Here is a 13,438-nt window from a genome sequence, read left to right on the forward strand (position 1 = left end):
TGAGTCTCACACTGTCGCCCAGGCTGGAGTACAGAGGCGTGGTCTCGGCTCACTGCAATCTCCGCCTCCCAGGTTCAAATGATTCTCCTGCCTCAGCCTCCCAAGTAGCTAGGACTACAGGCACATGCCACCACACCTGGCTAATTTTTTGTAGTTTTAGTAGAGACAGGTTTTCACTGTGTTAGCCAGGATGGTCTCGATCTCCTGACCTCATGATCTGCTCACCTCAGCCTCCCAAAGTGCTGGGATTACAGGCATGAGCCACTGCGCCTGGCCTGTGATTTTCTTTTGGTTAAGCACAAGAAAGGAAAAGCACAAGAAAGGAAAAGATGTGTACATCTGTGCACATGGAGATAATCTGCATCTTATGGGCTAATGGGAAGCAGGAAGGAAAATGCTAGGTGGCTACAGAATGGGACTAAAATACAATTTCCTACTTACTACATCACCTGCCTTGGGCAGCTCTTCCTAAGCAAACTTGGATAAACTTTTATATAGACCTTTTATCTTAGCCAAATGTTATTCATGCATTTCCATTTAGCCTCCTTGAGGTTCGATTTTCTCAGCTGTAAAATTAAGATATCACACTTGTTTTCCAAACTTCTTTCATAGCCAAGTCCGTGTAGTATCCTTAGCGTGCAGTTCACTGGAGATTTTCTTTTAATTGACTCCTCTTTTTGAGTTATTGTTTGAGACAGGGTTTTGCTCTGTCATTCTCACTGGAGTCCAGCGGTGGGATCAGCAATCCTCCCACCTTAGCCTCTCCAATAGCTGGGACTACAACCTGGCTAATTTTTTACACTTTTAGTGGAGATGAGGTTTCACCATGTTGCCCAGCCTGGCCTCAAACTCCTGAGCCTAAGCGATTTGCCCACCTCAGTCTCCCAAAATGCTGGGATTACAGGCATGAGCCACTGTGCCTGGCTGACTACTCTTTTTAAAAGGAAACTTTATGTCCCTATTGTAAGTGGAGAATGGTACAGGATAAAATAAATATGTAGTAAATTATATCTGGCTTTGTATCATTAAAATGTTCTCATGTGCCACCGGTGGTATTACCACTTTGTGAGAAAAAAGCCTATCACTGATATGCAAGGTTCTTTTCTGGCATTAACGGTTTATAAAGTTTCTTATCCTTTGTTCATATAATCAAGATTTCTTATTAGAATTTTTTTCTTGTTGGCCTCCCTCATAGAAAAAAAAAATTAAGGCTAATTTGATTTTAATAGTCAGTTTGAACAGCCATTTTTATAGAAATTTGCTATCTTCATCTACCAGTAGATTAAAATTTTATGCTTTGATTTACATTTTTTAAAAGTTAGTATTTTTAATGGATATGATTTTTTGATGCTGAGCTGACTCAGAGGAAGAACTTCAAAACTGAAACATTAAATGTCTCAGTGAACTGAACACCAAAATACCAAAATAAAGTCATGAGATTAAATGCTTAAGGGGTGGGACCTTCAGACATTTTTCAGGAATCATTTTTTGTGCTTTTTTAGATAAGTATTGGAGCAAAACTGTTTAGAGTGCAGTTCTTTGTAACTGAATTTTGCAAGTATTTGTTTTGTTTTGTTAATAATTTAATATGTGCTTTTAGATTTCTTCAGAGGCCCCACAGTATCAAATATCCGCCTGGCTGGATTAGAGTATGTTCTGCACTTCACTGCATTGAATGGGAAGATTTACTTTCGAAGCTATAAGTAAGTGCATTTCTTCACATATTTTCTTAATCCTCAGGGTTAGTGTTTAAAATTGTGTGACTGTTTTATAGAGCCCAAACTTAGAATTGGTATCTGGTCAAAAGGTTTCTTGGAGAGTTGGCAGGATAGCAGTGCAGCAGCTCTGTGCTGATCCTTAGTCCTTTGCCTCTGAAACCCTACTTTTCCAGTGCCCCAGAGCATCTGATGCTGCACTGTCGCTAAGCCAGGTGCACCAACGCTTCCTAGCTTTATGCAGCATCTCTTTATTGTTCTTGGTTGGATTTACAGCACTAAGCCACAAATCCTTGGCCAGCCAAAGCAAATCTCAAAACCCTAAGTCTTAACAATTGAGTCTAAAAGGAATAAGAAGATTCAGTGGCTAGATTCATTTCACTCTGTCTCTCTAGCCTAGGCCTTCTACCCCTACCACAATATAAATATAAATCTTAAGCAGGCCGAGCACGGTGGCTCACACCTGTAATCCCAGCACTTTGGGAGGCTGAGGCAGGCAGATCACTTGAGGCCAGGAGTTCAAGACCAGCCTGGCCACCATGACGAAACCCCATCTCTACTAAAAAAAACAGAAAAATTTGCCCAGCGTGGTGGCACATGCCTGTGGTTCCAGCTGCTCAGAAGGCTGAGGCACAAAAATCGCTTGAACCTGGGAGGTGGAAGTTGCAGTGAGCCATGATTGTGCCACTGCACTCCAGCCTGAGCAGCAGAGTGAGGGCCCTGTCTCAAAAAAAAAAAAAAAAAAAAAAAAAAACTCTTAAGCAGGTTCTATGTTTATTAAAGAGTTAATGACATGCTGTAATTGTGGTTCTTGAGATAAGTGTGTGACTTCTCTTTTTTAAGGCGTTGGTACTGGCTGACAGAGCCCACAGTTTCCTAAATACACTGACTCCCACAAATTGCCTTTCTCTGTACATTGAGTTTAGACTTTGCTGTACATTTTGAGCTATGGTGTGGCTGGTGTTGCAGCCTGAGAGCTGACAGCTTGGTGTTGACAGTGTCTTCTGTACAGTAGTGTTGTTTGTCCAACCATTTGTATCTAGCATTTTGTACATGGTTTTTATTTTGTTTTCCTTCACAATGAAAATACATGATTGACCAGCTTTATGTCCTATGAATGTGCAAATGAAACTTAAATATTCACCTCTTAGCTAATAATTTCCATCTTGGGCTCAACTGTATTAAATCAGAGACATTTAGTTCTTTTTCTCCATATGATTAATACCACTGCTTCTGTTTTTCTATTTTCCTCTCACTAAAAATAAAATAATAAGGCAAAATGCAGTAAAATACCCAATGATCATAAGATGTAATTAGAGACTTTATAGTAATTTTTAGCTGGTTAAGATCGAAAGCCCCTTAAGTCTCCTGTTTGAGTTTCCATATGTGATTTGGGGGCTTCTAAGTATGTATTATACTATACAGTAGATGACTGTTATTTAGAGAACAAGAAATAAAAGACGAAAAATCACTAATATAAAAAAGTACTCAGGACGGACATGGTGGCTCACGCCTGTAATCCCAGAACTTTGGGAGGCCAAGGTGGGTGGATTGCTCGAGGCCAGGAGTTCAAGACCAGCCTGGCCAACACAGCGAAACCCGCCTCTACTAAAAATACAAAAATTAGCTGGACATGGTGGCACTGGCCTCCATGCTACTTAGGAGGCAGAGGCAGGACAATTGAGCCCAGAACGCAGAGGTTGCAGAGAGTGGGCGGATCACTTGAGGAGTTCAAGACCAGCCTGGCCAACATGGAGAAACCCCGTCTCTATTAAAAAATACAAAAATTAGCTGAGTATGGTGGCGCACGCCTGTAATCCCAGCTACTTGGGAGGCTGTGGCACGAGAATTACTTGAGCCTGGGCCACACGCCTATAATCCCGGCTACTCGTGCGGCTGTGGCACAAGAATTGCTTCAGCTTGGGAGGCAGAGGTTGCAATGAGCTGAGATCGTGCCACTGCACTCCAGCCTAGGCGACAGAGACTGTCTGAAAAAAACAAAACAAAACAAAACTTATGTTGGCTGGACAACTGTAATCCTAGCACATGGGAGGCTGAGGCGGGTGGATCACCTGAGGTCAGGAGTTCCAGACCAGCCTGGCCAACGTGGCATAACACCGTCGCTACTGAAAATACAAAAATTAGTCAGGCATGGTGGTAGGCGCCTGTAATCCTAGCTACTCGGGAGGCTGAGGCTGGAGAATTGCTTGAACCCGGGAGACAGAGGTTGCAGTGAGCCGAGATCATGCCATTGCACTCCAGCCTGGGCAACAAGAGTGAAACTCCATCTCAGACATAAAATAATAAAATAAAATAAAAATTGTATAAAATTACCTTCAGGCTATGTATATAAACTGTATATGAAACATAAATGAATTTTGTGTTTAGACTTGGGTCTCATCCCCAAGATATCTCATTATACATATGCAAGTATTTCAAACTCTGAAAAAAGAAATCTGGAACACCTTTCTTTTCTTTCTTTTTTTTTTTTTTTGAGACGGAATCTCGCTATGTTGCCCAGGCTGGAGTGCAGTGACGCAATCTCAGCTCACTGCAGCCTCTGCCTCCCGGGTTCACACCATTCTCCTGCCTCAGCCTCCCAAGTAGCTGGAACTACTGGCACCCGCCACCACGCCCGGCTAATTTTATTTTTGTATTTTTAGTAGAGATGGGTTTCACCATGTTAGTCAGGATGGTCTTGATCTCCTGACCTCGTGATCTACCCGCCTTGGCCTCGCAAAGTGCTGAGATTACAGGCATGAGCCACCATGCCCGACCTGGAACACTTCTTTTTTTGAGACAGGATCTTGCTGTTGCCCAGGCTGGAGTACAGTGGCATAATCTCAGCTCACTGCAACCTCTGCCTCCCGCATTCAAGCGATTCTCCTGCCTCAGGTGGGTATGTATGCCCTCTGTGTTAAACATAGAGGGGATACAAGGGAGATAAAAATATAACGATAAAAAATCGTTGAGAGTAAGAAATGAATAATAACAGTAGCCTAAAACTCTTCTGTGTTGAATGGTTTCACAGAAGTATTCACTTGTATTTAGTGAAAAGGATTTATTTGTAAAGAAAGATACAGAGAAAATAAAACAAAATAGATAATTATCAAGTCAGACTTTAGAACAAGAATAAACTGGCCCAGCGTGGTGGCTCATGCCTATAATCCAGCACTTTGGGAGGCCAAGATGGGTGGATTACCTGAGGTCAGGAGTTTGAGACCAGCCTGGACAACATGGTGAAACACCGTCTCTACTAAAAACATAAAAATTAGCCGGGCAACATGGTGTGCACCTGTAATCCCAGCTACTCAGGAGGCTGATGCAGGAGAACCCGGGAGGCAGAGGTTGCAGTGAGCCAAGATCGCACCACTGCACTCCAGCCTGGGTGACAGCGAGACTCTATTTCAAAAAAAAAAAAAAAAGAATAAACTAGCAGTAAGGCAGGGCGCGGTGGCTCATCCCTGTAATCCCAGAAGCACTTTGGGAGACCGAGGTGGGCAGATCACGAGGTCAGGAGATCGAGACCATCCTGGCCAACACGGTGAAACATCATCTATACTAAAAATACAAAAAATTAGCTGGACATGGTGGCGCATGCCTGTAATCCCAGCTATTCAGGGGGCCAAGGCAGGAGAATTGCTTGAACCACGGAGTCGGGGATTGCAGCGAGCCTAGATTGTGCCACAGCACTCCAGCCTGGTGACAGAGCAAGACTCTGTCTCAAAAAATAAAAATAAAAACAAAAACAAAAAACTAGCAGTGTAACTATAATACATAGATCCACCAAAAATCTGATTGCTAGAATCACCTTTACACTAGCATGACATCTTTCATAATGAAAAAAAAGTTTGAATTTTTAAAATCAGAGACCCTAGTATGTAATTTTGATCACTGGATGTTCCATATGTGCCTTGTAATACTTGTTAGCTATTAATTTGAAATAAAAAATAGATAGTGTGATTGAGAGTGAGCTGCTACTTGAAAGAATCACTAAACATGTGGATCAGCTTAGCTTCCAGAGGCTGTGCCACACTTGGGGAGCATTGAGGATGGGAGAAAGGGGTGGTCCAGGGATTCAGCATCACCTCTGAGCCTATTGACCTGGCTCTGAGCTGGGCTCAGCCACGTGACATGGGCAGGTCACCACTTCTCAGGGTCTTTGTTTCTTCCTCTGCAAACTATAGCAATACCATTTAGATAATTCTGAGGTCCCCCTAAGATTGACAGTACTGCTTTATAAGAGTAAAGAGGTACTCATAGATGGGCATATACCAGAAAGTATGTCTGACTTAACTTGGCCCCCCAGGCATTCTTTGGGCTAGCTATACTGTGGAACCCTTTCCCTCTCTCTTACTGCAAATTAGCCCTTATGCAATTTGAAAATGGTAATATTTAATATTCACACACTTTATTTGTGAAGATTTAATGAAGTTTATAAAATGGTTTTGAGCTTTTTGGATGAAAGGAACTCTAAACAGGAAATTATATTAATATAACTTTTAGCATGATCTTTTGGGTGCATAAATCATAGTGTTATTGACCACTGTTCCTATAGTAATTATTCCTTATATGTGAGTAACTATTTATATCCATTGGGAAATTTTATTCACTATGGAGTCAGAGCCATTAATATGAAACAAAATTGTTAGTAATGCCACATGTGCCTTTGCACAATGGTTAGGCCTTATGGGGGGAAAATATGCAAAACAAAGTGTTAGCATACTTTAAAAAGCAAACACAACATTCTAATAGAGGAGTTTACTTAATGAAAACAGACTTTCAGCCAGAGAAGTGTGTAAGAGGGAGAAAAATGAGGAAATTACAATTTGAACAGTGGTAGTAATGTCACTCTTCCTCAAGAAATAGGCAAATAATATTTAAAAATATGTAGAAATTACCAGTTAGCATATCTACCAGCTTGAGCTCATCTGAGAGAGAAAGAACTGGGTTCTGTTTGCAGATAACTAAAAGCTAGAGAATATTTCCTTAAATCAGTTTGATCTTCCAGTAAACATACTCACTGAAATGATTAAGATCAGATCATCTATACAGAAAAGTATGACATTGTACTTAATTCTTCAGTGAAATAGCAACATAGGTAATTATACAGTTATTTGGAAATCTTAATTTTATGTACCACTCAAAAAATTCATTAGGACACTTGTGTGAATAAAAAGGCACAATATTAAATTATTATATGCACCCTGAAACTATGTACATCTATTATGCATCAATTTTAAAAATTATTTTTAGTTAATTAAAAGGTTCTTCAGTTAATTAAAAGGTGCTTTTGGCAGTGTATAGTAGTACTTGGGTGATTTGAATCTATCGGATATGCCATGAGCTGTTTTGAATTGACAAGTTTTCTAACTAGCTGAAAATTAGCACTTTTAAGTGGAAGAAAAAATGTTAGTTGAAAATTAAAATACATGTCCCTGATTTCTTTTTTTGCTTGTTTGTTTTTGAGACGGAGTCTCGCCCTGTCACCCCGACTGGAGTGCAGTGGCGCGATCTTGGCTCACTGCAACCTCCGCCTCCCGGGTAATTTAAGCGATTATCCTGCCTCAGCCTCCCGAGTAGCTGGGACTACAGGCATGCGCCACCACGCCCAGCTAATTTTTTGTGTCTTTAGTAGAGATGAGGTTTCACCATGTTGGCCAGCTGGTCTGGAGCTCCTGACCTCAGGTGATCTGCCTGCCTTAGCCTCCCAAAGTGCTGGGACTACAGGCGTGAGCCACCGCGCCTGGCTGCTCCACCATCACTTTATCCTGCCTGTATTCCCCAGTTCCCCTCCACCAGTGTTTCCAGATCCAGAGCTGTTTAGACATAGGGTATTCAGAAAGTTGTGGTTTTGTTATTTTAAGATTTTAAAGTTCACTTCAATGTAAGGAAGTTAGTAAATGTCTGTGCTATGAGGAAAAGTTGATTCTGAATGGGTTGGTTTAACTCCTGCAGTCTTAGATAAGAACTTGTTAATCGTATAAACATACTGTTTCAAGAAAAAGCCAATTAAAATTACTTTTGTACATACATAAATCTATGAGTAAGATGAAGAAGTCAAATCAAAGGATTTTATTTCATTTCTGAGAATAATTTTGTATCTCACTTGCTGTTTCTCAATAATATTGTATAATTTTATTTCTGATTTTTAAAAATAAGCAAACTGCCTTTGACCTCAAAGGGAAAAAAAAATTTTTAATTTGATATTTGTGTGACCCTTTAGCTCAAAAAGGGATAACAGACTTATAAAAAAAGCCTGGCGTGGTGGCTCATGCCTGTAATCCCACCACTTTGGGAGGCCGAGGCGGGTGGATCATGAGGTCAGGAGAGCGAGACCATCCTAGCTAACACGGTGAAACCCCATCTCTTCTAAAAATACAAACAATTAGCCAGGTGTGGTGGCGGGCGCCTGTAGTCCCAGCTACTCAGGAGGCTGAGGCAGGAGAATGGCGTGAACCTGGGAGGCGGAGCTTGCAGTAAGCCAAGATCGCGCCACTGCACTCCAGCCTGGGTGACAGAGCGAGACTCAATCTCAAAAAAAAAAAATTTATAAAAGAAAAAGTGAACCAAAGGATACACTTGGCTTGAATAGTATGAAGTATTTAAGTAAGTCTTTCTAAACATTTTATATCATTTAATGGAATTGTAAATCCCCTGAACAAAAAATATTTGGTGGAGAGGACTTTTATGAAAGTCAAAGCAACATTTCTTCTTACCTGTTTCCTAAAGGTTGCTGTTGAAGAAATCTGGTTGCAGAACACCACGGATTGAATTGGAAGAGATGGGACCCTCATTGGATCTGGTTCTGAGGAGGACACACCTGGCATCGGATGACCTTTATAAATTATCTATGAAAATGCCAAAAGCTCTCAAGGTATATGACTTAGAGCTTGGTGCCAATATTTATTTGTATTTTTCTACTTTAATCCTTTTTCTTTCCAAAAAGAATTTGTGGCATATTATATTAAGAGACAAGGACAGGACAGGCGCAGTGGCTCACGCCTGTAATCCCAGCACTTTGGGAGGCCGAGGTGGGCGGATCACAAGGTCAGGAGATCGAGACCATCCTGGCTAATACGGTGAAACTCCGTTTCTATGAAAAATACAAAAAATTAGCTGGGCATGGTGGCGGGCGCCTGTAGTCCCAGCTACTTGGGAGGCTGAGGCAGGAGAATGGCGTGAACCTGGGAGGCGGAGCTTGCAGTGAGCCGAGATCGCGCCACTGCACTCCAGCCTGGGTGACAGAGCGAGATAAAAAAAAAAAAAAAAAAAAAGACAAGGACATACATAAAGAGATCAATACAATAGATTAAACTAGGACTCACAGAGCCAGGAAAAGGAGAGAGAACCAAATAAGCCAACAATAAGGGATAATAAAAAAAAAGTTGCAAAACCCAGACATGAGGTTTGGCTGAGTGCCTTCTGACAGTCAAGACTGCTGTTTTCAGCAAAAGAAAGAGAGTTGTTTGGTACACTGTAAAGGCTGAGGATTTAGAGTACAGAGTATGTAAACCATATGTGCATAAAATGTGTTTTGACTTTTTAAGTAGTTTTAAAAGACAAGAAGAAATGTAATCTCTAAAATGCCAATAGAAATTGAAACGATAGTCACAACTCCTTAAGCTAAACACAGGATATTTTCTTGATGTGTGACAGTGGTTAGTGTAGTTTATAGTTTTGTTTTTCAAAGTGTGGTCTGACAGTTTACCTGGGAATTGTGCAGAATATTAGGCCCTACCCTAGACATACTGAATTAGGATCTGTATTTTACAAGATCCCAAGTGATTTGTATGCACACTTAAGTTTGAGAAGAAAAGTGTATAGGGCTATATACTCTGTCACTGAAGGGGCAGGCACTAATGGAAATTGCTACTAAGATAGTTGTTACAGACTAGGTTTTTACTGGCTCATTATAGTAGAAGGCCATTAAATATATACATATTCTTTTATCGTAGCCAAAGAAGAAGAAAAATATTTCCCATGATACTTTTGGTACAACTTATGGAAGGATTCATATGCAGAAGCAAGACCTAAGCAAACTACAAACCAGGAAAATGAAGGGGTTGAAGAAGCGACCTGCAGAAAGGATAACAGAAGACCACGAGAAAAAGTCAAAAAGAATGAAAAAAAATTGATGGAACTTAGCCAGCCACTACTGTTTCATTGTGTTCTACTTAAGAGAATTATCAAGCGTCAATCCATTCAGAGTTTCTTTTAAGATCTCATTATATATTTTTATAACATAATTTTACGATATATTATTATGAACAGTAATATACTAGTATTAAGTGTAAAGTAAGCCTTTTATTTGAGACATTACACCCTGGTGTGCCATTTTCTCTTGTGATATCCCCTGCCCTCCACAAATTCTTCTTTCTCATTGGGTGGATGGGTGGGTGAGGAGGGATCTCCATAACCATTGGGATTTTTTTGAATTTCTGGCCTTAGCTAAAGAAAGCCACAGAAAGCAGAAATGACCCGCAGGAGCTGTGTAGACAGTCCCAATATGAATTACCTGGAAAGTTAACCTCCTCTCCCAACATGGATCTACATTCTGATTTTTATTTTCTACTCTTCTTTTATTTTGCCTGAAATCCTACTAGTTGACATTTGAGATTTTAAGCTTTGTGGCTGTAAATATATAGATCTCTGAGAGGGATGTCTGCTATCTGATTATTGATACATTACGCTACTGTTGTTTGTTTTAAGAGACTCTGCTACTAAGTAGAGCCTACCCCGCTTCTCTGAGAGGAAGCCTGTGTTTTTTGGTTGGTTGCTTTTTAAGAGATGGGGTCTTGTTCTGTCACCTAGGGTGGAGTGCAGTGGCACAATCACAGCTAACTGCAGCCCTGAACTCCTGGGCTCAAGTAATCCTCCCGCCTGAGCCTCTGAGCCTCCTATGTAGCTGGGATTACAGGCATGAGCCACTGAGCCCTACTTTTTTTTTTTTTTTTTTTTTTTAAAGCAATGAGGTCTTGCTGTGTTGCCCAGGCTGGACTCAAATTCCTGGGCTCAAGCGATCCTCCCACCTCACCTTCCTGAGCAGCTGGAACTACAGATGATAGTCCACTGCACCTGGCAGAAAGGAAGTTTTGATAGGGGCAGAAATGAAAAAGGAGAAAACAGGTGAGTTTTAAGGTGCAGGGCACTTTAGGGTACTGGGTAGCCCTAGGTAGCTAAAGGTTGCATGAAGGCCCTGGGCATTGGCAGATGGTGTAGAAACCAGCCAAAGCCTAACTACTTGTTTTGAAAGTTTCTTGAAGACAGGCCTTGTGCCTAGGAAAACAGAAGCTTTCTACTTCCTCCTACTAGTATTGCATACTTGTTTTTCCAGAACAGGGTGTTAAGTTCCTTGATTCAGTCCTTGACAAAGAATCTCCTTTATACAAGTGCCAGTTATGTTGTAAAAGTACAGACATACGCAAATCATAATTTGTTACATGAAGTACCAGTGCTTTTGTTTTTGTTGTTGTTTTTTGAGACAGAGTCTTGCTCTGTCGCTCAGACTGGAGTGCAGTGGCGCCATTTCAGTTCACTGCAGCCTCCACCTCCCAGGTTCAAGCGATTCTTCTGCCTCAGCCTCCCGAGTAGCTGGGATTACAGGCACCCACCACCACGCCTGGCTAATTTTTTTGTAGAGACAGGGTTTCACTTCAATTCCATGTTAGAGAGCTCCGTGCCTGTGTATACATGCATTTATGTAAGCTTGCTCAGCTACAGATCAACAATGCTGGCACTAAGCAAAAGTTCGAGCCTCAGCTTTACGTTTTACCCTTTCCCTTCTCTTGTGAATCCATTCCTTAGCTTTCCCTAGTCCTCTCCAGATAGCTGTTACTCTCCTCTTGCCAGAAAAATGAAGGAGCTGGTATCATTTATACTTTTTGTTTGATTATACATTTAACCAAAGACCATACAGTCTTGTATCTGAATCAGACATTTGCACTTTACATCTAAATGAGAAGAAGGGGCTAAAATAAGTCGTTTGCTGCCATCTGGAGGTAGATGGACAATAGCTGAGAAGGGGAGCCATGAAAAGAACATCAGGAGTGATGGATGCGTATAGTCGTTCCCCAAAGCCTCACTCCTCACTGGTAGGAGGCAAACCAGTGGGTCCTCCTCACCAGCTGCTTACGGGACCCTGCCATGCCTGGACCTCTCTATCAGGAAGACCTACCCCAGCACTACTGGAGAATCAGCCAATCTTAACCCAAAGATGGCCATGTTTTCTGTATGTGAGATGTCTTAAGGGTGCTTTTGTTTGTTTTAGTCAGTAGCCCTCTTGTTTGAGATTTGGCAGTACATTTCTATTTTCTAGGTAATTTCTGTGTCTGATGGTAGAGGATCTAATAAGTATTGGAATGCTTCCTATTTGCTGATAGAAGTACCAAATAGTATTATTGAAGTCTAACAAAGACTTTTTGTTGAGAACACCTTGTAGTGTTGTACCATCTGGAACTCTTGAGCTGCCATTTGTATCACTTTTTGTGGAGAGCACATCTTGATTTTCAGTTGTCCTTACTTTAGAATACAACATATATAAATTGGAGACTATGTATTCATTTCAATGGAGGTGGTAAATTGCCTGTTTTAAGTTTTACTTAATGTTGGGGTTTTGGTAGATGAGGAAAGCAGTTTGGTTATTTGTTTTGTTTTAAATACCAAACTTCTTATATTTTTTCTGGAATATTAATACCATTACCAAGCTATTATTTCATGGAATTTGGGTTTCTTTTTTTTTGTTTTTTTAAACTTAAGTGCTGTTTGTTTTCTTGGTTATTGAACATAATCCGAAGTAGAGATGTTGTTACTCAATTCAAGAAAAGAAAGGGAGAATAAAACTTAACTTCAAGTCAAGTTTTCATTTATCTGATTAGCTACTTACATGGTCTCTCCTTCCTTTCCTTTATATGTTTAGCTACTGAAGGCTGAAAATGGGAGGAGTTAAAACTACTAAACCCATTGCTAAGATCTGAACAACAGAGGAAGGTTTGCTTTTATTGAATTTCAGAAATTGGTGCTTTGTCCACCATAAAATTAAGAGACAGTGCAAAAAATACGGGCTTCATTATGTTTTTAATGCACTTTTACTTAGAAATAGTCAAAACATAACTGCATTTAAGACAAATGCATCCTAGCATATATATGTTATGAAATTGTAGAGAATATTGTTTCATATTCATTGAAAGAAGCTATCCTGAAAAAGAAGATGAAGTGGACTTGCTTACTTGAGGTATATGCTAGCTGTGAGAAGAAAGTCAGCTTGCATTTAGATGTTAATTGTTTGTCTCTCATATCAACAACTCGAGTTGCTCAAGTTTAAAAACAGCAAGGATGTCATTGTTTTTCTCGTATCATTCAGAGTGTGCCAGTTAGACCATGTTAGGAATTTTAACTTTGCCATCATTGAATTGAAGCTATTCTGCACTCTTTTTCCATTTCAGAGCTCTTTGGGAAAAAGTTTTTATTATTTTTTTTTGGAGACAGAGTCTTGCTCTGTCACCCAGGCTGGAATGCAGTGATGCGATCTCAGCTCACTGCAACTGCTGCCTCCTGAGTTCAAGCGATTCTCGTGCCTCAGCCTCCTGAGTAGCTGGGATTACAGGCATGCGCACCGTGCCCAGCTGATTTTTTAGTAGAGACAGGGTCTCGCCATGTTGGCCAGGCTGGTATTGAAGTCTTGATCTCAAGTGATCCACCTGCCTCGGCCTCCCAAAGTGCTG

At 40.8% G+C, this 13,438-nt stretch overlaps 1 protein-coding gene across 1 annotated transcript in view; it reads left to right on the forward strand.

The window, feature by feature from the left end:
- The window catches only part of RPF2 (ribosome production factor 2 homolog), a 45,130-nt gene extending 32,558 nt beyond the window's left edge, over nt 1–12,572 (forward strand). The window contains exons 8-10 of the mRNA XM_054492138.2: nt 1,601–1,703; nt 8,448–8,592; nt 9,674–12,572. Of these exons, the coding sequence (XP_054348113.1) occupies nt 1,601–1,703; nt 8,448–8,592; nt 9,674–9,853 (428 nt within the window). The 3' untranslated portion in view covers nt 9,854–12,572. The remainder of the gene's footprint in view (nt 1–1,600; nt 1,704–8,447; nt 8,593–9,673) is intronic.
- The last annotated feature ends 866 nt before the right edge of the window (nt 12,573–13,438 follow it).

This window comes from Pongo pygmaeus, chromosome 5 (genome assembly GCF_028885625.2).
Source record: "Pongo pygmaeus isolate AG05252 chromosome 5, NHGRI_mPonPyg2-v2.0_pri, whole genome shotgun sequence".
Lineage (NCBI taxonomy): Eukaryota > Metazoa > Chordata > Mammalia > Primates > Hominidae > Pongo > Pongo pygmaeus.